Source organism: Strongylocentrotus purpuratus, unplaced genomic scaffold, assembly GCF_000002235.5.
Source record: "Strongylocentrotus purpuratus isolate Spur 01 unplaced genomic scaffold, Spur_5.0 spur5_scaffold_2, whole genome shotgun sequence".
Taxonomy (NCBI): Eukaryota; Metazoa; Echinodermata; class Echinoidea; order Camarodonta; family Strongylocentrotidae; genus Strongylocentrotus; species Strongylocentrotus purpuratus.
In genome coordinates, this window is record NW_022145605.1 from 21,415,779 (window position 1) to 21,434,061 (window position 18,283).

The 18,283-nt window shown below is 35.5% G+C and overlaps 1 protein-coding gene across 1 annotated transcript in view; it reads left to right on the forward strand.

Annotated features, from left to right (window-relative positions):
• Nucleotides 1-18,283, forward strand: part of LOC587864 — a 45,168-nt gene that overhangs the window by 2,371 nt on the left and 24,514 nt on the right. The window contains exons 3-4 of the mRNA XM_787574.5: nt 13,002-13,058; nt 13,575-13,727. Coding sequence (XP_792667.4) covers nt 13,694-13,727 — 34 coding nt within the window. The 5' untranslated portion in view covers nt 13,002-13,058; nt 13,575-13,693. The remainder of the gene's footprint in view (nt 1-13,001; nt 13,059-13,574; nt 13,728-18,283) is intronic.

An 18,283-nucleotide genomic window follows, 5' to 3' on the forward strand; every position in this document is an offset into this window, starting at 1 on the left:
TCCTGTCTCGTCCATACCTTAGTTGAAATAGTACAGGAGGAAATCTTTCTTTCTGAGTTAAAATAATATATAGGACCCTTTTTCATCCCGCGGATCAAAATGATGCTAAAGTAATAGATACAGTCAAACCTGCTTTAGTGACCACCTGTCTATAAATACCACTTTTCTTCGTTTCCCTTGAAAAGGTTTTATCATTGAAACAATTCGTCGCTGTTTTCACGAAGTGACGGTAGTGAAAAAAAATTGCATTCACTTTGCGTGACGATTTTCCTCACTACCGTCACTTCGTGAAAACAAGGACGAATTGTACTAAAGGAACCTGTCTACAAAGACCACCTGTCTACAAAGGCCACTTTTTGTGTTTCTCTTTGGCGGTCCGCTAAAGACAGGTTTAACTGTACCACCATAATGATAATAAGCCAGCTAGTACATATACTATCTGCGCATGAATAGATACATTTTATTTGTAAAACTGTAAAACCCATCGAGACGAATACTGGATACATGTTAATGAAAGTTATGTCAGCATCATTCGTTTAAGCACCGGCGGTAAATTCTCTGATACTCAAATGAAAGCATTCTACTCCAGAGTGCAAACAAAAATTATCCATGAAGCGCCGTCCTCCATCACTTTGACGATGACTCTTCTAAAATTTCAAAGTGAGATTTCTCCATGTTTAAAAGATCTGTTGATATTTGGGGAGTCATTTGAACAGTTCATATCTTAGAGCTGGTACGATATCAAAGTTGCCGCCAATATACAGTAATTTTGTTCTCCAATACCTTACGGTCTGATTATCTATACAAGTAATTCCAAATTTTACATAGGACTTTTATGCATTTTTTTTTTATTTTACCACAATAATTGGTGAAAAATGCTTATAAAGTATTGATATATTTGCGTGAAATATAACAAGTTTGCTTCAAGACGATTACAAAAATATTTCCTGTTTATACCCGTTTTTTAAAAATGAATTTAATGTAGTTTTATATTCATTAAGATCAATGTAGAAATTGTATTTCATTACCGGGGATGTTAAGTACGTTTTAAAAATGAAAACAAAATAGAATCTGCATTTTCGGTATTATTCTCTTAAGATTCCATGCCATGCAAAACAAAAAAGCAATGCTATTCCATCACCGTTTCCTTACCCATCATCCACAACTAAACTAAATTTCCCGCTCTACTCCTCAAAATCGTTTTTATCCTCTTTCCACCATTTTCCTTGTATAACCTATATTATTCAGTATTTCCCCCTTTTTCTCCCGAATGATATCATCGTGTCTTCCCCTTTGTTGTCTTACGATGTCTTCCGTCTAAATACAATCATACTCCGCGGGCAGGGATTGGGATTGGTAAGGAAAGGCAATTCACCCCGAATTAGCAAGATATCTCCGAGGAAAAGAAGGATTTGGGTGAGAGTTCTGAACAAAATCGGATTACAAAAACTACATGTAACGACTTGTTAACCAAAACATGGGATCAAGATATAATATAAGGGGAATTTCAAACTGGCGACTTTGTAAATTGACATCGTGATGCAACTCACCATTTGCATCTACACACGAAAATAGCCAAATCCAGTTTATTTGCTACATTTCTTTTAAAGTTAGTCACGATACCTTTCACTAGAGACATATGACAAGATACTATCTATGATAATCATGTTCAATATGGCCCGGATGAGAAATAGAAGAAATTTCCCCCGGTTAATATCTCAGGTATAGACAGTTACCCTATTGTTAATTTTAAATTTACCAGTATTTACTGATCTAATGATCTCAGCTTTCAAACATTCATTATTTTTTGTAAAATAAATCTGCTAATTTCTTTCAGACTATCGGTATCAAAGATTCTTTTGATTTCACGCACTTCAGAATGTTACAAATTTCGCACACGTTATCTCGTTGCATTGCCTAGTCATCTATAGCGAGAACTGTATCATTAAAGTATGAGAAAATCGTAAAATTCTGTTCAACACTGTACATCGCCTGTAAAGACTAAATGATTATAATTAAAAAAAGAATTACACAAATATGACACAGCCTACAATTGTTTAAAAAAAATGTAATTATTGGTCTTTGTTATGACACAGCTTACATGTATTTGGCCTTTCAGGTACTTTTTACTTTACAAGGTAGATTTATTCATAAATTTTGCTAATGACATTTGTTTGAATCCATCCAAACCAGCAGAATTGTTTATTTCTGTCCAATGCACACATCTTTCTCAAATTCGGTATAAAATCTTATGTTATGCTATTCAATCTTAATATAAATCAGTTCAAAGTAAGACATTTGAATTTCAAGTGAATTGCAGACTGATTCAGATGAATACTACATTTGTATACATTTTATCTAATTTTATGGAAATAATAAGTTTTAGAACATCGCGATGCTTTCCTTAAATCAAATCAAATGAAATAAAATCCCATATTGTGTATATCAAATATCCTATTGTGTATGCTTGCTGAAATCAACTACTGAATTTACGAATACATTATAAGCATATGAAAGGAAGTGATAAAATATACTTATTTGACGATGAAATGCCTTAGAAGTTTGTTTTGTTCTCTGTAGTTTTATAAATACTCTTACCTTTATTGTTTGTCATATATATTCCAGCATCTTTGAGTTAAGCCCTACATTTAGTCATTGAATTTCAAAATAAAGTAAACGAAATAAATTGAATGAACGACACATCGTTTATCATATTGTCTCTTGCTTTGTTTTGATTTTTTTATTTCCACCATATTGTTCTTTGGGAGAATCGTGCAGTTTTCATCCAATTATCATCCGTTTTTAACAACAGTTGGCATGTTAATGCCAGCAAATAAAATGTACATTGTCGCTTTGAATTGGTGAGGTTATCTTAAATAAGTAGCCTTAATTATTTTTCTTAAACATTCTTCACTCAATGAATGATACGATGTTGCACATCTCATCATAACATGACCTTTTACTACGCACACACATAAACTTCACCACAGTGTACGAATCTTTCTTATTTTATTTGTTTTATTTTATTTTATTTCATTTTCCACTCAAATATCCACAAATTAAAATGACATGAAATGACCATACAGTATTACAATATATAATAGAACAAATTAATTATGCCAGTAACGAAATACTGATAAGTATGTACGTAATAAAATAAGTTTACAGAATACATTTAAGTTTAAGAATAAGACAAAATATTTGTATCATATGTTTTTATTATCGGTTCAGTGTTCTTCTTAAATTGTTTATTTCTGTAATCCTTGTATTTTTCTAAGAGATGTGAAATGAACGAATTTGAATTTATTGAATTTTAGAATTGTAACTTGTTGCACTAAATACTTGCTGGCCTTCTTGATACATTTAAAATTTCGACTAAGTGGGGTCAGGAATTTACTAATAAGAAAATGTTTGTCGCACTGTACCCATTTCTAAAGGTAAAGCAGAGAAAATCTGAAGGGAAGGCGCCAAGTAGTTAACGCATAAGATGCTTCAAGTATTTCCTGAAATATGGTTCAAGTGTATTAAACTCGTTCATGAGCGGATCGAAAGTGTGTCTTTCTTAATTGCTTCATCACTTCACCACTTTGCTAAGAAGGCTTTCCCAGAACCCATTGAAATAAATTTTATTTTCAAACTTATTCTCTCCTCTCTGCGTCATCAGGGTTGTAAAGACATGTAGTTGGATCCAATCACGATATCACCTCGAACAAGTTATGATACATATTTAACCTTCTTGTAAAAGACCATGTCCGAACTGAAAAAGGAAATGGATGAATTATATATCAACGGAAAGCTTATAATCCATAGATTACATTAATATCAATTATATGATCGGGAGCGCCAGGAGGGTCAAATCTGACTGACATGAGCGCTATACAAGAACCCACTATTATTATTATTATTATTTATATGTCATTTTAGTGTCTGTCAGAGGAGTATCAGCTCTCTGAAAACTCAAAATCTATAGCTTTAAAGATCGGAAGTTGTCGACCTAAAAACTTAATATCGACTTGATGACATAACCTTGGAGTACACATATTCACAATGACTTTGTATTAATTAAGCACGGCTCATCGCCTCAGCTATATAGGTAAACTGATGGGGTCCACATATTATGTCGTCAGTGTAACTTTGGCAAATTTGACCCCTGTTGACCCGTAATTTGGAGAGGGCGGGAAATGAGGTTTTAATTTGCTTATGTGCAATTATTAAAGGGTAAATACCTTTATTCCTCTATATTTGTATTCTAAACTCATTCAGTTTTCCATTTATATGAAGTTGTATTTTCATCGAATAGGGTCTTTAACATTATAATTTCATACATCACGTGTTGCTAGGTAGGACAATCCATAATTTTTGTCCTACATATCCACACTTATAACAGGTGAATGGAATAATTTGTAACATGGCACTGAGCAAAGATTTATGCATTTAATTTGATTACATTACGAAAATGGTCTATTGCCGAAAGGTAAACTCGGGCATTGATATCGGGCATTGAATGGGGAGTCAACTTCGAAAGATGTTTATTCGAATTAACAGGGCTACTGTTTATGAAGGCACCTACTCGTTTTTCTTTAATTCCCGAAAATAAAATGATTTTTAAATCCATCCGTTCTATTGTCAATATCAGACGCTCTTTTAACACGGCAGGCTATGAAGACATTCTAGATATATCTCATGTATTCCTATATTCTTCACATTTTATAGCTAAATTATATCAGATGCCTCTACCCCCACCCCCTAAAAAAAATAAAAACGAACGGACCTTTTGTTCTGGGCGCTAGCATGTTCATGATGGACGTCGTTCAAGGGTGGAAATGCATTGATATAAGGGATGCACGACAGAGTATCAACTGTTAAACCATTATGTAAATATATTTTTCCTTTCTACATGTAGACAATTATGAGTTCATGTCACTCAATAAAATCAGAATGTACTCTTTTCTTTTTATGCACTTAATATTCAAAAAGCAATGTCTTGCTTCGCCTCCCTACACACACGCACACACACCAATAAATATCCTTAAATGCTATGCTCATAACCTACATCTAAATTCCTATAATCACTTTCATAATAGGTTAAACGTCTCAGCAAATTTCAAATAATCCATATTATAGTCATTGCATAGCACTTATTCGGAAAACTCACTTTGAATTTTCGACAAAGGGAATCATTTACAAAATCGGACTAATTTGAATGAACGAGATGCTAAATTAATTGCCCCTAAATGAATTTGAATGTATAACGAGATCATAACGAGATTATATCATGCTAAACTGAATGAACGCTTCACGAAAAGTGTCAATAAAACATGGATTTTTTTTCTTGTCCTCTTACCGAGGTGTTCAATTTTACATTTCATATATATTTACATCAATTTAAATTTTAACGTAATAAAAAAAGGACAACAATAATTAAATAAATAGTTATAACCTTAACATTTCTTGACAAATTTATTTGTGTATCGTCAATAAAAAATCTTTGTTTGTTTGCTTTAAAATATCTTAGTTTTAATTTGAGATTAATGAACAGACTTTTACTATTGTACTCTTTACCATCATACCTAAGTTGGATCTATATTATGTATTGGCCTAAAATTAACATGAAGTTAATCACAAAGTTTTCTTTTTTCAATAAAATAACCTATTATTAAGCTTTTTCATTAATATTTATTTGTTCATGAAAGTAATTATAATATAAGTTTTCAATAATTTTCAAGAACTCTAACCTTGTTACCTTTTAACAAGACATGAAAAGTAGTTTCTGTTACCTTACATAATATGACACTGGTCATTTTCCATTATAAGCCATCTGCATAAATTATGTTTTGATGGAAATAAATTATGCAATACTTTAAAATTAACTCGCTTTATTCTATTATTTCTTACTTGTTAAATTTAGGATTGAATATTTTCTGCCAATTAAAAGAAAAAGTTAAATTCAAGTAATATTCCAAGTAACGTGTAACAATTGGTGTCTGAAGTTTTTGTTTCAGGAGGGATAAATAATAATGTGTCGTCTTGAAACTAGATACATCAACGAAATCTCCTGTAGCTACTTCTATCAAATTTGAATTGTTTTGTTTACTACTTAATTGAACATTCTTTCGAACGTATAATTTATTTAACCAATAGCAAGGGAAACGTTTCTTCAATTTTGCGTATTTGAACTAAAATAATAATTGATGAATACCAATTGTACTAGTTAACAGAATCGAATCTTTCCAACTACCATTTGTAATCACGTGCTGCTGACCATGCAACAAGAACATTTTGATAAAACTCGAACAGTCTATTTTGTATACACAGCATTTTCATATCTTTCTTATTCAAATGATATCGTAAGATATCTGTAATTTTTTTTCAATCTTGTCTATCCAATATATCTGAATAATGATTTCCATCTACAAGTTTGTTCATCCAATAATCTGCTTATCCAAGATAAATACAACAAATTATTTTCGATTCCATGTCTTCCATATCAAGACCACCATCTAACTGTTTATTTATACAATATATAAAACATGGATTTGAATGAGAAACAAGTCATGTTAATTCATTGAATAAAATGCGAACTTGATGCACAGATCATTAATTTGAAAAATCGAAAATATAAAGGCAGGGCTAAATTGCGCTGAAATGGATGCACGAAAAATGATTTGGATTAGCAAAGTTGCGCATTAATATTTTGTGCGGGAAAACCTATATTTTTAATTATGGTTCAAGTGTATTTAGTATACACTCGATTATGAGTGGCTCGGGAGTGCGTCTTTCTTAATTGATTCGTCACTTCATTATTTTGTTGAGAATGCTTTCCTCCAACTCGTTGGCAAGAAAATCAAATTAATAACCTTCGAAACTTGTTCTCTCCTCTCTGTGACCTAATTGGGTCCATTTTGACATTATCTAACAGCAAACGATTCAATGATTTTTTTTTCATTCGTGTTTATCAATTACTCTTCCTTCGAAATGTTCTTATCAGTCAGGAAAAGAAAACCCTCAAATAATCCTCAAAATGTGACAGCAAAGTCTACGAAAGTGCCATTTTGTTTATAGTCAACAATTTTGCTTTGGTTATTTTTTGTAAACAATGTATTCTGATATATACTGGACCTTATTTTAACAAATTTGTTCCCTATGCTTTCCCTACGAAATTTTCTTGTCAGACAGGAAAATTAGATATTAAAATAATCATCAAATTGTGATAGCGAAATGTATTACCATTACTAATGTATTTCGTTTAGTGAACCTGTTCGCATTGATGATATTATGTAAACACTGTGTAGTGTTATACGGAACCTAATTTGAACAAATTTGTTCTCATAGTCTTAAGGCTATTGTGTCAAGTTACATAATAGACCGATCACGCCAATGCAAGCAATACACGAGCCTTTGTTTCCACTCCCTCCCCATCACCTCCTTCCAATTTACTTCCGATTAAAAAGTACAAGGTTTCTCAAATGAGTTTTGAAGGACCTTGGTTAAAATATTGATTATTTGTGTGTGTCATCCAGGGCCCCCTCTTGTATTTTTACAGTCGACATTTAAAACAAGAATAACACGTCATTCACACCGCCGACCCGACACTTTACCGACTCCAAACCATTTGTATACCGACATCACCAACTCCAGACCGACCATTTATTGGCATTCTTAGCTAGGTTACATCGCCAAACCGACTTTACACCGAATCCACACCGAATCCACACATACTACAGACCGACCATTTTTGGCAATTCATAGCTCAGTCACACCACCAAACCGACTCCACACCGACTACAGACCGACGATTTCTAGGCGTTCATTGCTAAGTTACATCGCCAAACCAACTTTACACCGAATCCACACCGAATCCACACCGACTACAGACCGACCATCTCTTGGCATTCATAGCTCAGTCACGCTGGCAAACCGACTCCACACCGACTACAGACCGACCATTTCTTGGCATTCATAGCTCAGTCACGCTGGCAAACCGACTCCACACCGACTACAGACCGACCATTTCTTGGAATTTATAGCTCAGTCACACCGACCATTTCTTGACATTGTATACACCTCAGTCAAACCGCCGCGCCGAACCGACTCCACACCGACTACAGACCGATCATTTTTTGGCATTCATAGCTAAGTTACATCGCCAAACCGACTCCACACCGACTACGGAACGACCATTTGTTTCCATTTATAACTCAGTCATACCGCCAAACGCAATCCACACCGACTCTACACCGACTTTACACCGACTTTAAACCGATTATTGGCCATTCGAGGGAATGTAATGCTTTGATCGGTCTGTTGTTGAACATGTGGCGATCTCGTTAGTTAGACTGAGTCATTACGTCCTCATGTTGAACGTAGGCGTGCGTGGTAGCGAACCTAGGAAAAATGGAGCTCCCCCCCCCCCCCCCTCCGGAAGAATTAAATATACTAATCATTCGTGTAACTGTCACCTCATAAAAGGGTAACAAGGTTTCCGAATGTGTGTTTTTTTTTTAAATAGACTTCTGTACTTTTGAGAAGGAAATAACATGTTCACTATATTAAGGTCTAAACCCAAAAACGTTTTATTGCCCTTTAAGTGCCAGCACCTGGGTCGGTCAGCCTTTTTTTTGGGGGGGGGGGGGTGGGTTGCTTTTTTTTTTCTTCTTTTTTCTTTCCATCTTTGGGCTTAATATTTTTCTCAGATTTGAATGTTTTTGAACACATGCATTTCAGCGATATCATTCCATTCATTTCACTCATCTTTTCACCTCGTAATAAACCATGTTCCACGTTGCTATGTTAAGACAACACTCTGTGTTCCCCAGCTGATAAAGTTGGTTTTCAACTACCTGTTAAACTTGGTAGCAATGTGAAGATGGTTGACAGATTCAGAACCAGGAACGTTGCCCAAATCTCGCTGGTTTCTAGCTAGTGCAGTGCATGGTATATACACGTACACGAGGCCGGGGTCTACTTAATGACGATATCAGGATTTCGAAAGTAGGGCAGAAAACGAGTGAGAATTTGGGAATAATTTGATTACTTTCAGTATTTATATTCTTTTTAAACAAACAAAAGTACTTTTCTTTTTAATTCATTAAACTTTTTTTTCTTCTAAAAAATGGTTTGAATTTTTAAAATAAAAAGCCGACCGTAGACTTTAAAACTTTGGGGTCGGTCACAAAGGGCAATACAACAATTTTGTTAAAGCCGGATTAAGTGTCTTAACTTTTGGTAGCTTTCTTCGCTTGCTTCTAAACCGGGAAAAGGAGTCAATCCCCTGACAAAATTATGTCCTTTTGTCTGCAAAATCAAGTCTGACTGTGTCATAAATGATGATTCTGTGACTTGCGATATCATTTCTATGTGTTATAGTGTTTCCTCCCACGCCCAACCTTGCCCGTAAATCGGGGACAGTATACGCCGCAAAATTGACGTCAGATTTATTTCGGCTGACATCGTGAATTGTTGTTAATAGCACCATGTAGGTCTGCTAATCTAAACTTGAAGTGTCATGACCCAAATTTGCCTGTTGTTTGTATTCGAGTAGTAATGAATCATTGCATAGTATATAGGCCTCTATTGATTAAAAGTACTCTTTCCAGCAACAACAAAAAACGGTATTTCTTTTTCGAAATGAGCACGTCCAAGCGAGGCGAAGGGGGGGGGGGGGGTTACATGTCTGAAAAGTTTGTAACAAACCAAAAATAAAATACGAAAGAAAGAAAATGAACATAACAAAAAGCAAGGTGACAAGGACAGAGAGAAAGAGAAAGAGAGAGAGAGAGAGAGAGAGAGAGAGAGAGAGAGAAAGTGAAGAAAGGTTCTTAAAAACTCGCCAGAATTTGAGGCGCCCTTTTATTTCAGTACAGTCTCTAAAGAGCAAATTAATATGATCATTCAAAAAGTTCATAACATTTCCAGGATCCATTTGCAGTCTTATTTGCTGCCGGAAGAAAGATCAATAATATCAAGGGCATATTTTTTGTTGACGTAATATTTAGTTTAGCTAAACCAGTCTGAGTTTTTATCGCAAGGCACATACCCCGCCCCCCCTTCCCAACACACGACCACTCCCCCGGATCTGCCATTAGCGGGTATATCCCTGGAGATTGGGCAGTAGAAATAGGACGAACTAAGGGGCTATGCCGTGGCTTCTTCGCTTCCGTGGGTTTTATGACACTCATGGGGAACTTTGAATGATGGTCTGTCATGAAACGAAAAATGAAAGAAAAAAAAAAACGGTAGAGGGCAATTAGAAAGGAAGCATATGAGAAAATAAAGCGAGCAGAAAAATATAAGAAATGAAACATTACTGAAAAAGACAAATAGCAATAGTTGAAGCTGGCATTGCGAGGAGGGATGATGGAGAGATAGAAGTATACAGTCGCTTAAATCGTATGTGTGTGTATGTGTGCGCGTTAAAAAAGCGTGTGTGTGTATGTGTGTAATTCGGTTTATACAGACGTGTATCAATCAGATAAGATTATTTACATCTGGGGACCGACCTTCAACGTCAGCATCCGAAAGACGTGACTCAGTTTCGAACCGGGGTCGCCTTAGCGAGTTTGTAGGCGAAGGCAGAGAGCTAGTTTTCATTTATCAAATTAATTGCAATATTTACCCACATGTATAGAAGCAACGTGAAGAGAAAATCAATGTAAATGAGGTCTTACATATACGGCTCTGCGACAGTGTCTTCTATATTTGTTTTATTTTAATAGTACCAAAACAAATATCCTTGCACGATGTTGTGATTTGAGGAGAAGCCAAGGTATCAAAAATGGAAATATTTCCGGCACTTGGAAAGGAAACCATATATTTTGAGAAATATATACTCTTAATTTTTCTCATCGTTTCGAAAAAGAAGGAATATTCATTTCGTTAAATAAGAGTCGTATTTGACCACACATTTCACGGTTTATACATTTCCATGTGCCTTTTGGGAGCTAAATTCGTGGTCGAGTGGTTTAAGGCGCTTGACTTGGAGATGCGAAGGTCGAGGGTTCGAATCCCGACACGGCACTAATATCCTTTGGCAAGATATTAACCTGCACTTGCTACTCTCCACCCAGGGGTTAAATGGGTACCCGGTAGGATGCGACCGTCATTGTTGGTTAAACAGTTTTTGAGCGTCATGTAACGCCTGGCTGGAATGCTCCCCAGGGAGGGGAGATTGTGCACACATTGTGTGCAGGAAAGCACTGAATCCAATGACCGGGGTTATAGTATATTTGTAAAGCGCTTAGAGACATTTGTATTAAGCGCTATATAAAAATTAAATGTTATTATTATTATTAAATTAGCTACAAATAGGGGGTTCGTTGTTGATAAACTTGATGTTTACAGTGTCAGATTAGGGGGCGCCAAATCCGTCGATGTGAAAATCGTCAAAGAAACGCCATCAATACGTCATCACGAAATATGATCAAAGTAACTGTTAGTGTTTTTATGTCATTCTCAGAAGACTTCAATGCTGTATATTCAAAAACTTTTTATTCATGCTCACTTAGAGTAGCGGTATATTGTGCATTTATTCATATATACCATCTTACCAAAACGGTTTCCGACAAAGTGGCGTTTTGTTTTGTAATTGATAATTTCCTCGGCCGCAACAAATCGTCTCGGGGACCGCAGTTTTTCAGAGGATTTGTAACGATTTCCTTCAAATTATTTTAAATTGCGATATAATAAGAAATAGATAAAATACGGGAAAAGAAAAAAACAGAACGGTTGAATGATTAATACTGTTATATTTAGATAAATATAAATTTCAAAAGATTACCGTTAAATCGTCTAAATATACCTTTAAAATAGCATTCAGTGGTAATTATGGTTTCCTATGAAATTATATGATACACAAGTCTATCATTCTTTTTCATTTTGCGCAGTTTTGCGGTCCTGGCTAATGGGAAAGAAATTACAAATGTACGCCGAATAATCCCATTTTTTGTACCCCTTAATCTTTAAATACCCTCGCAATATTCAAGTGGAAAAGCACCCTTTCCCAAGTACCCCCCCCCCTTCCCCGTCTGATACTTGAGTACCTCCTAAATGGCTTGGCCCAGGCTAGACCAAAGCAACAATTGTTGATCATGTAGATGTAAGAGAAAAGTACGTTTTGAAATACATACAAGTGTTGACGTCACCATTGTACTGTCCTATTAAAATTCGTAAGTACACATAACATTTGCAGTATACTCATGTCAATAAGAAGGCGTAAACAATGTCCATTTCAGTTTCGGCCAACAAATCAGGTACTTACCTTTCTTCTTTTTTAAGTAAAAGTTGTCTAATTGTTCAACAACCCTCGCACATATCATGTCCTTTGTTTGTTTGTTGTAGATTTAGTTACAACTTATAAACATCAACTTTAAAAAAATCACCCACGGCCAGTGTTGTTTTGGTAAAGATTTCTTAAAGAGTGGGCAGAACTATTATATACATTTGCGAGAACTCCCTGTGTGAGTAAAGATAAACAAGATAATTGTGTTGTGTTTTTGAAACAGAATAGAAAAAAGATACGGAAATCTGTTATTTTCCCTGCGCAAAAAAAAAAAAAAATCCATAATAATAACTGGGCGTTACCCCCACCCTAATGATATCACTGACCTTTTATCTACGTCTTTCTCTAACTTCGACTTTCAAAATGGTAAAGGCTACTTAAGCCTCTATGAATTACGTCGTTGGACAAGCAGTGATTAAACAATGATACATCAAGATGAAGCATATGATTAAGAGATGAGAATCGCAAGCTAACTCCAAACCTTAAATATTTAAAAGCTTTACTTGGTGACCAAAATCCATCCCATCATTTTCACTTTATGATGTCATTGTATTAATTTGTCATTAATCGTGCCCGCTCTTCTCCATTTTGGCGCTTGGTTTCGAACTTTTCTGCGGCTACTGTTTGCGTATTTATTGACTAGTTTTGAAGGCGTACTTGCAAGATAGGTTACGAAAAGAGATACCTATAAAAGAGTGACACATCTTTATGCTTCTTCAAACAGAACCTAGCAGCAGCTGGTGAGAGAAGGCCGTAACGTATACTTTGCTCTCACGATTTGGTGAGTACACAATTTATTTTATATCATTTGTTTATTTTTTTAAATTTCATCTCATTTAATTGTTTTGATGCTAGCTTGGAAATTTTTTTAAGAGCCATACAGAGAAAGTACTTCGTATATAAGTGAGTTAATAGGAAAAACACTTCAAACTGATTTCAACGTCATTTTTAAAGAGTTCAAAGGTGTTTAATTAAATTTGAGCGTTTAAATTTTTCTTAAAGATCCATTGACAACTCTACTTCAATCTACATATTTTCGTCATTTCAATTACTTTAAATATCTCTGATTAAAATTGGCGAATTGAAAAATCTCTTAATTAAACGATTTTCAATTTTCTTTCTTGATCATGGTTTCACTATAACTTTATTTTTTTATTATCAACTGCAAGCTTTGTTTAATACTGACGAATATGGTCGTTCTGACGTTAAAGCTCATAGCAATCGAGTGCTTGTTTTAATACCTTTTTATCAAATGAAATTCTCATTATGCTTTCTGCTCTTTGTGTAAATAATTCAGTCCCTCTTCAGAATCAAAAGAAGCGCCGTTGCCAAGATCTTGATGACTCTTGTATTTGCGTCACCAACGACTTCATGAGAGTTGGGGGTGAAGAGTTGGACTGAAGACCATTCACAGTCATGCCATCTTTGGCGGTACACCTCATCTTGCTCGGTAAGTCATTCTAATCATTTTATTCCGGGCCCCATTTCACAAAACTTGTCATCAGTGATTAAATAACAGCTTGTTTTGTATAAGCTAGTGGAATCCTTGGTTTTGAATGGTTATCAGCAGATTTGTTACTGAATGTTTATCATTTGTCATTGAAAAAAGGCTTTGTGAAACTGGCCCCTGATGTCTATCCAGTTACGCTCGCTGGTTGGATTTGTTGTTACATGAGAACGATCGCAAAGTCTTCAGAAAAATCACCCTGAGGCAATTTTAGTAGCCCTCTCTGTCGCCTATGGTGATGTCCGGACGTGATAATGACAAATTACGCAATCTGAACATGATTTCTGTATGCAATTCAGCAGGGTATATTTAAGTTCATTTTTTAAGCTTTGGGGATTTTGATAATCTTGAAGTCTATTTGTTTTGATGGTTTTAATATTGACGCCTGTTAGATAGACTATAAGTTCATGCATACGCAGTTGTCATTATTATTGATAGAATAGCCATTCCAATGAATTTTGTTATCTTTCTCTCTTTCTCTCTCTCTTTCCCTCTCTCTCTCTCTTTCTCTTTGTTTTGTTTCTCTTTCTTCCTCTTTCTCAATCTCTTTCTTTCTCTTTCTCAATCTCTTTCTTCCTCATTCTGTCTCCTTCTCTATATCGTTCTTCGTCTTTCTCAATCTATTCCTTTCTGTCCTCTTCTCTTTCTCTCGCTTTCTCTTTCTCACTATCTTCTCTCTCTCTCTCTCTCTCTCTCTCTCTCTCTTTCTCTTGCCATTCGTTCTTTTTCTACGTTTTCTTGCACTCTCACTTTCATCCCTTTTCATTCTTTCTTGCTCGTTCATTCTTCCTATCTCTATTACCTTCCCCCGTTTTTACTTCATTTTCACCTACGTTAGCGATTGATTAATATTCGCGTTCAATAATTGTTGCAATGTCTATTGCCTGTTGGTTATCCGTCATGATATTTCCACATTGTCAAAATGATAGTTATAGTATTGATGATTATTTAACAATAATAGTAATAATGATAATATCAATAATAATGATAATAATAATAGAAATAACAAAATTATAACAAATAATAATCCTTTTGATTTGCATACATTGAATACATGTTCAATATCTCTAAGCGCTCCCCAGATTTATTATTACCCCGGTCAACTACTTCAGGCTTACCCCCACACATTGTGTGTACAATCTCCGCTCCCTGGGGATTATTCCAGCCAGGCGCCACAATGCCCAATGTAATGTCCTAGACTTGGATGCAATAACTCTTCTTTAGTGAACGTAGTGTACACCTCACCATCAAGTATTGGAATCAGCAGTGTTTACACATCTTCAGTAGATCAGTGAATTTAAAGGGATTGGCTATCTTTCCAACAGATTCTAAACAAAATCCTAGATTTAGCTCATGCCGCAATCATAATCATAATTATTTAGGTCAGTCAGGAATCCCATTACTTATACAAGCTGACCGCCCGGCTGATTATCAAGATATTTATGATTGGAAATCGAAATATCAAAAACAGTTTTCCCAACGGTTTTTGTAACACTGCAGTCTACTGGGGGAAAATGTTTTTATTTTTTTGTGGCACTTCATGATCATTTTGAAGCGCAATTTGTTCAGAGCTTCTATATATTACACCATATCTATAGACACTGATAACACTTAGGGCCATGCATCTAAATTTAAATGTTTATTCACTTCATATTCACGCCGTCATGTATTAAGTATATCATCATTGAATATTAGTAAGTCTGTGTGACCTAATTACGACAGCTATTGTATGCCTTATGTTGATAATACAACGACTAGAGTGTCTAATAAGCCTTCTGACTGTTATTATGCAACAACTCGTAACAGGTGAACGTAAAAGTTCGTTAACAGAGGATTGACCTGGGGAAGTATAGCATAAGAGAGAGGGAGAGAGAGAGACGGATAGAGACAGATTCAAAGACACACAGAAAGGCAGAGATGGAGATAGAGAGACAGAGGTGGGGATAGAGGCTGACACTATGAACATGACTGACAAAGAAAGCGGACAAAATATACAGTTCCTCAGGTAGTCAAAGGAACATTCCTTCACTGCTTTTATGTAAAAATGTGTAGAACACAGGTGTCACATGCATATTCACCCTTTTACATAATAGCAGTGAAGGGATGTTTCTTTGTCTACCTGAGGAACTGTATATTTTGTCCGCTTTCTTTGTCCGCTATATTCATAGTGTGACAGAGTCTCGGTAAAGGAAGACATGGGAGAGAGAGAGAGAGAGAGAGAGAGAGACAGAGCGTGACATAGAGTGTGATATATACAGACGGGGGATTAGATATAGACATAAGAGAAGAAAGAAAGTGGGGTACCGTCAGAGAAAAGGAGGAGTTAGGGAAGGGGAGAAGGAGAGAAAGAAGGGGAAATCTATATTCTAAGTAAATACAAACAGGTGGCATATACGGTACAGGCCTACATCAGTAACAATCGCCTTCAGTAGATACAATAACATCTACTTTTCGAAGGGCCGCCCGAAACATGGTCGTTTGCTTGCACCCGTACTTTTGTAAGGTATAATATGAAATAACCACCTAATTATCTTAAAACATAAAATATTATAAAAATCACACCATAATTGTTTTACGGGGCGTGTGTAAACGAACATCAGAGATTCAGTCGGTACCGAGTAAGTCTTCCTATACCGCCAAGGCGCTTTCATAGTCATGGTCTACTTCAGCTCTCACAGAGCGCTCAGTTTCCAGAAACAACGAAAGAAAGTCGAATTTTTTTCAGACGCGTTATTTGCAGAGCACTCGATGATAATGGCGGTTTCTGGTGAGATGCAAATAACGTGAAGTAGTACTAGAGAACAGGAACCATCTAGGTCTGAAATTGTATAGTTCTTCTTTCCAAATAGGGTATAATTTTTATGAATATAGAAAGGAACGGAGCAACGGAAATGATGATATTTGATTTCACTCTTGTTCTACCTCTAAATTTCTAATATGAAATGTTCTTCATACTCTCAATGTTAATATTCTTTGTAGCAGAATCCGTCACTGTATATTGTAATGTTAGAAAATCACTGACATTTTAAAGTCCATTGCCGTTTAATACCAAGTCGCTAAAAGTGCTGTGGGCGACATCTATTATAGTGATTCTTGTTTACAGTTGCATCGCTGCTATATTGTAGGAGGGTATGTTTAGACACAATTCAATTCAATCAATTATCCACAAGTAGATTAACAATACAGATGACCAGGTATCTTCAGAAAACCACAGGCCTCTTAAATACGAAAACACCTGAACGTAGAATAATAGTCGAAACTAAAACAAAACCAACAAAATCAGAAATAGTTGCAAAATACAGGTTTGATGATCATTCAAGTAAACGGGAGTTGAGATGTGGATACATAATATTCAGATAAATGCGGAAAAGGTTAAATATTCGGCAATAATAGTGATGCAAACACAATTATTGTTTCTGAGTTGATTCTTTAACTTCTTTTTCTTTGTGCGTTTGGGTTTTTCGGTGTGCGTGTGTGCGAATGGGTTCGTGTGCGTGTGCGCGTGTGTATGCTCTTATCTGTGCGTGTTCCATTTTTTGTTGTTTAATTGTTATGCAAAGACACGTCTGATGTGGCCAAATTATATGAGGAGTCGGACAAATTCTGTTCTTTCACGGGTTTCTGCTAGAGTTACATCTCTCTTGGGATATGAGTAAGCTCTTCCTTGATAATACACGTGTAGTGTTTCAAGTGGCTTACTGCGTCTGACTGCTTCTGTCTTTCAAGTTTCTCTCTTTTTCTTTTTCGGTCTTCTCAACCTCTCCCGATCATCGTTGATCTCTCTTATTATCTTCATCAATCTCTCTCTCTCTCTCTCTCTCAATCTCTCTTTCATATACACATACACATACACAAACACACTCACACTCTCTTGTTCTTTCTATCTCTATATATTCATCGTTTCTATCCCTTTCTCTCTCCATTAATCTCTCTCTCCATCTAACTCTCTCTCTCTCTCTCTCTCTCTCTCTCAATCTCTCTCCCTCGTGCTCTTCCAATCCTTCACTCTTAATCCACCCTCTCTTATATAATTTATCATTTCATTCCTTTTTCCTCTCTTTATCTTTCTTTCTTTGTTCCCGTCCCACTCTCTATATCCCCTCCACATCTGCCCACGCTTTAAATCATCCGACAAAAATAATGTGTGTGATGATGTATTACGTTCACCTAGCTTTGAACTCCCAAATCCCATAAGAGATTATCAAATAATAACATCAATAAGATGCATAAACTGCTGAAAAAATGAATAATTCAAAGGTTCAACGTTTACATGTTTCCAGTCATTACGTGTTTTAATAAATGTTGTCTCTATATGGCCGCTATACTTCTTTGATTGTTTATGTTTTCTATATACACTTTTATCACCCATTATTTTCTAAAGGGGTCCACAATTTACAAGCTCTGCTTTTCAGTGGACCTCTTCATTTCCTAAATATATATATATATATACAGTTAATTTATAATTCAAACTTTGTCTTCCTCAAATGTTTAAATTACTG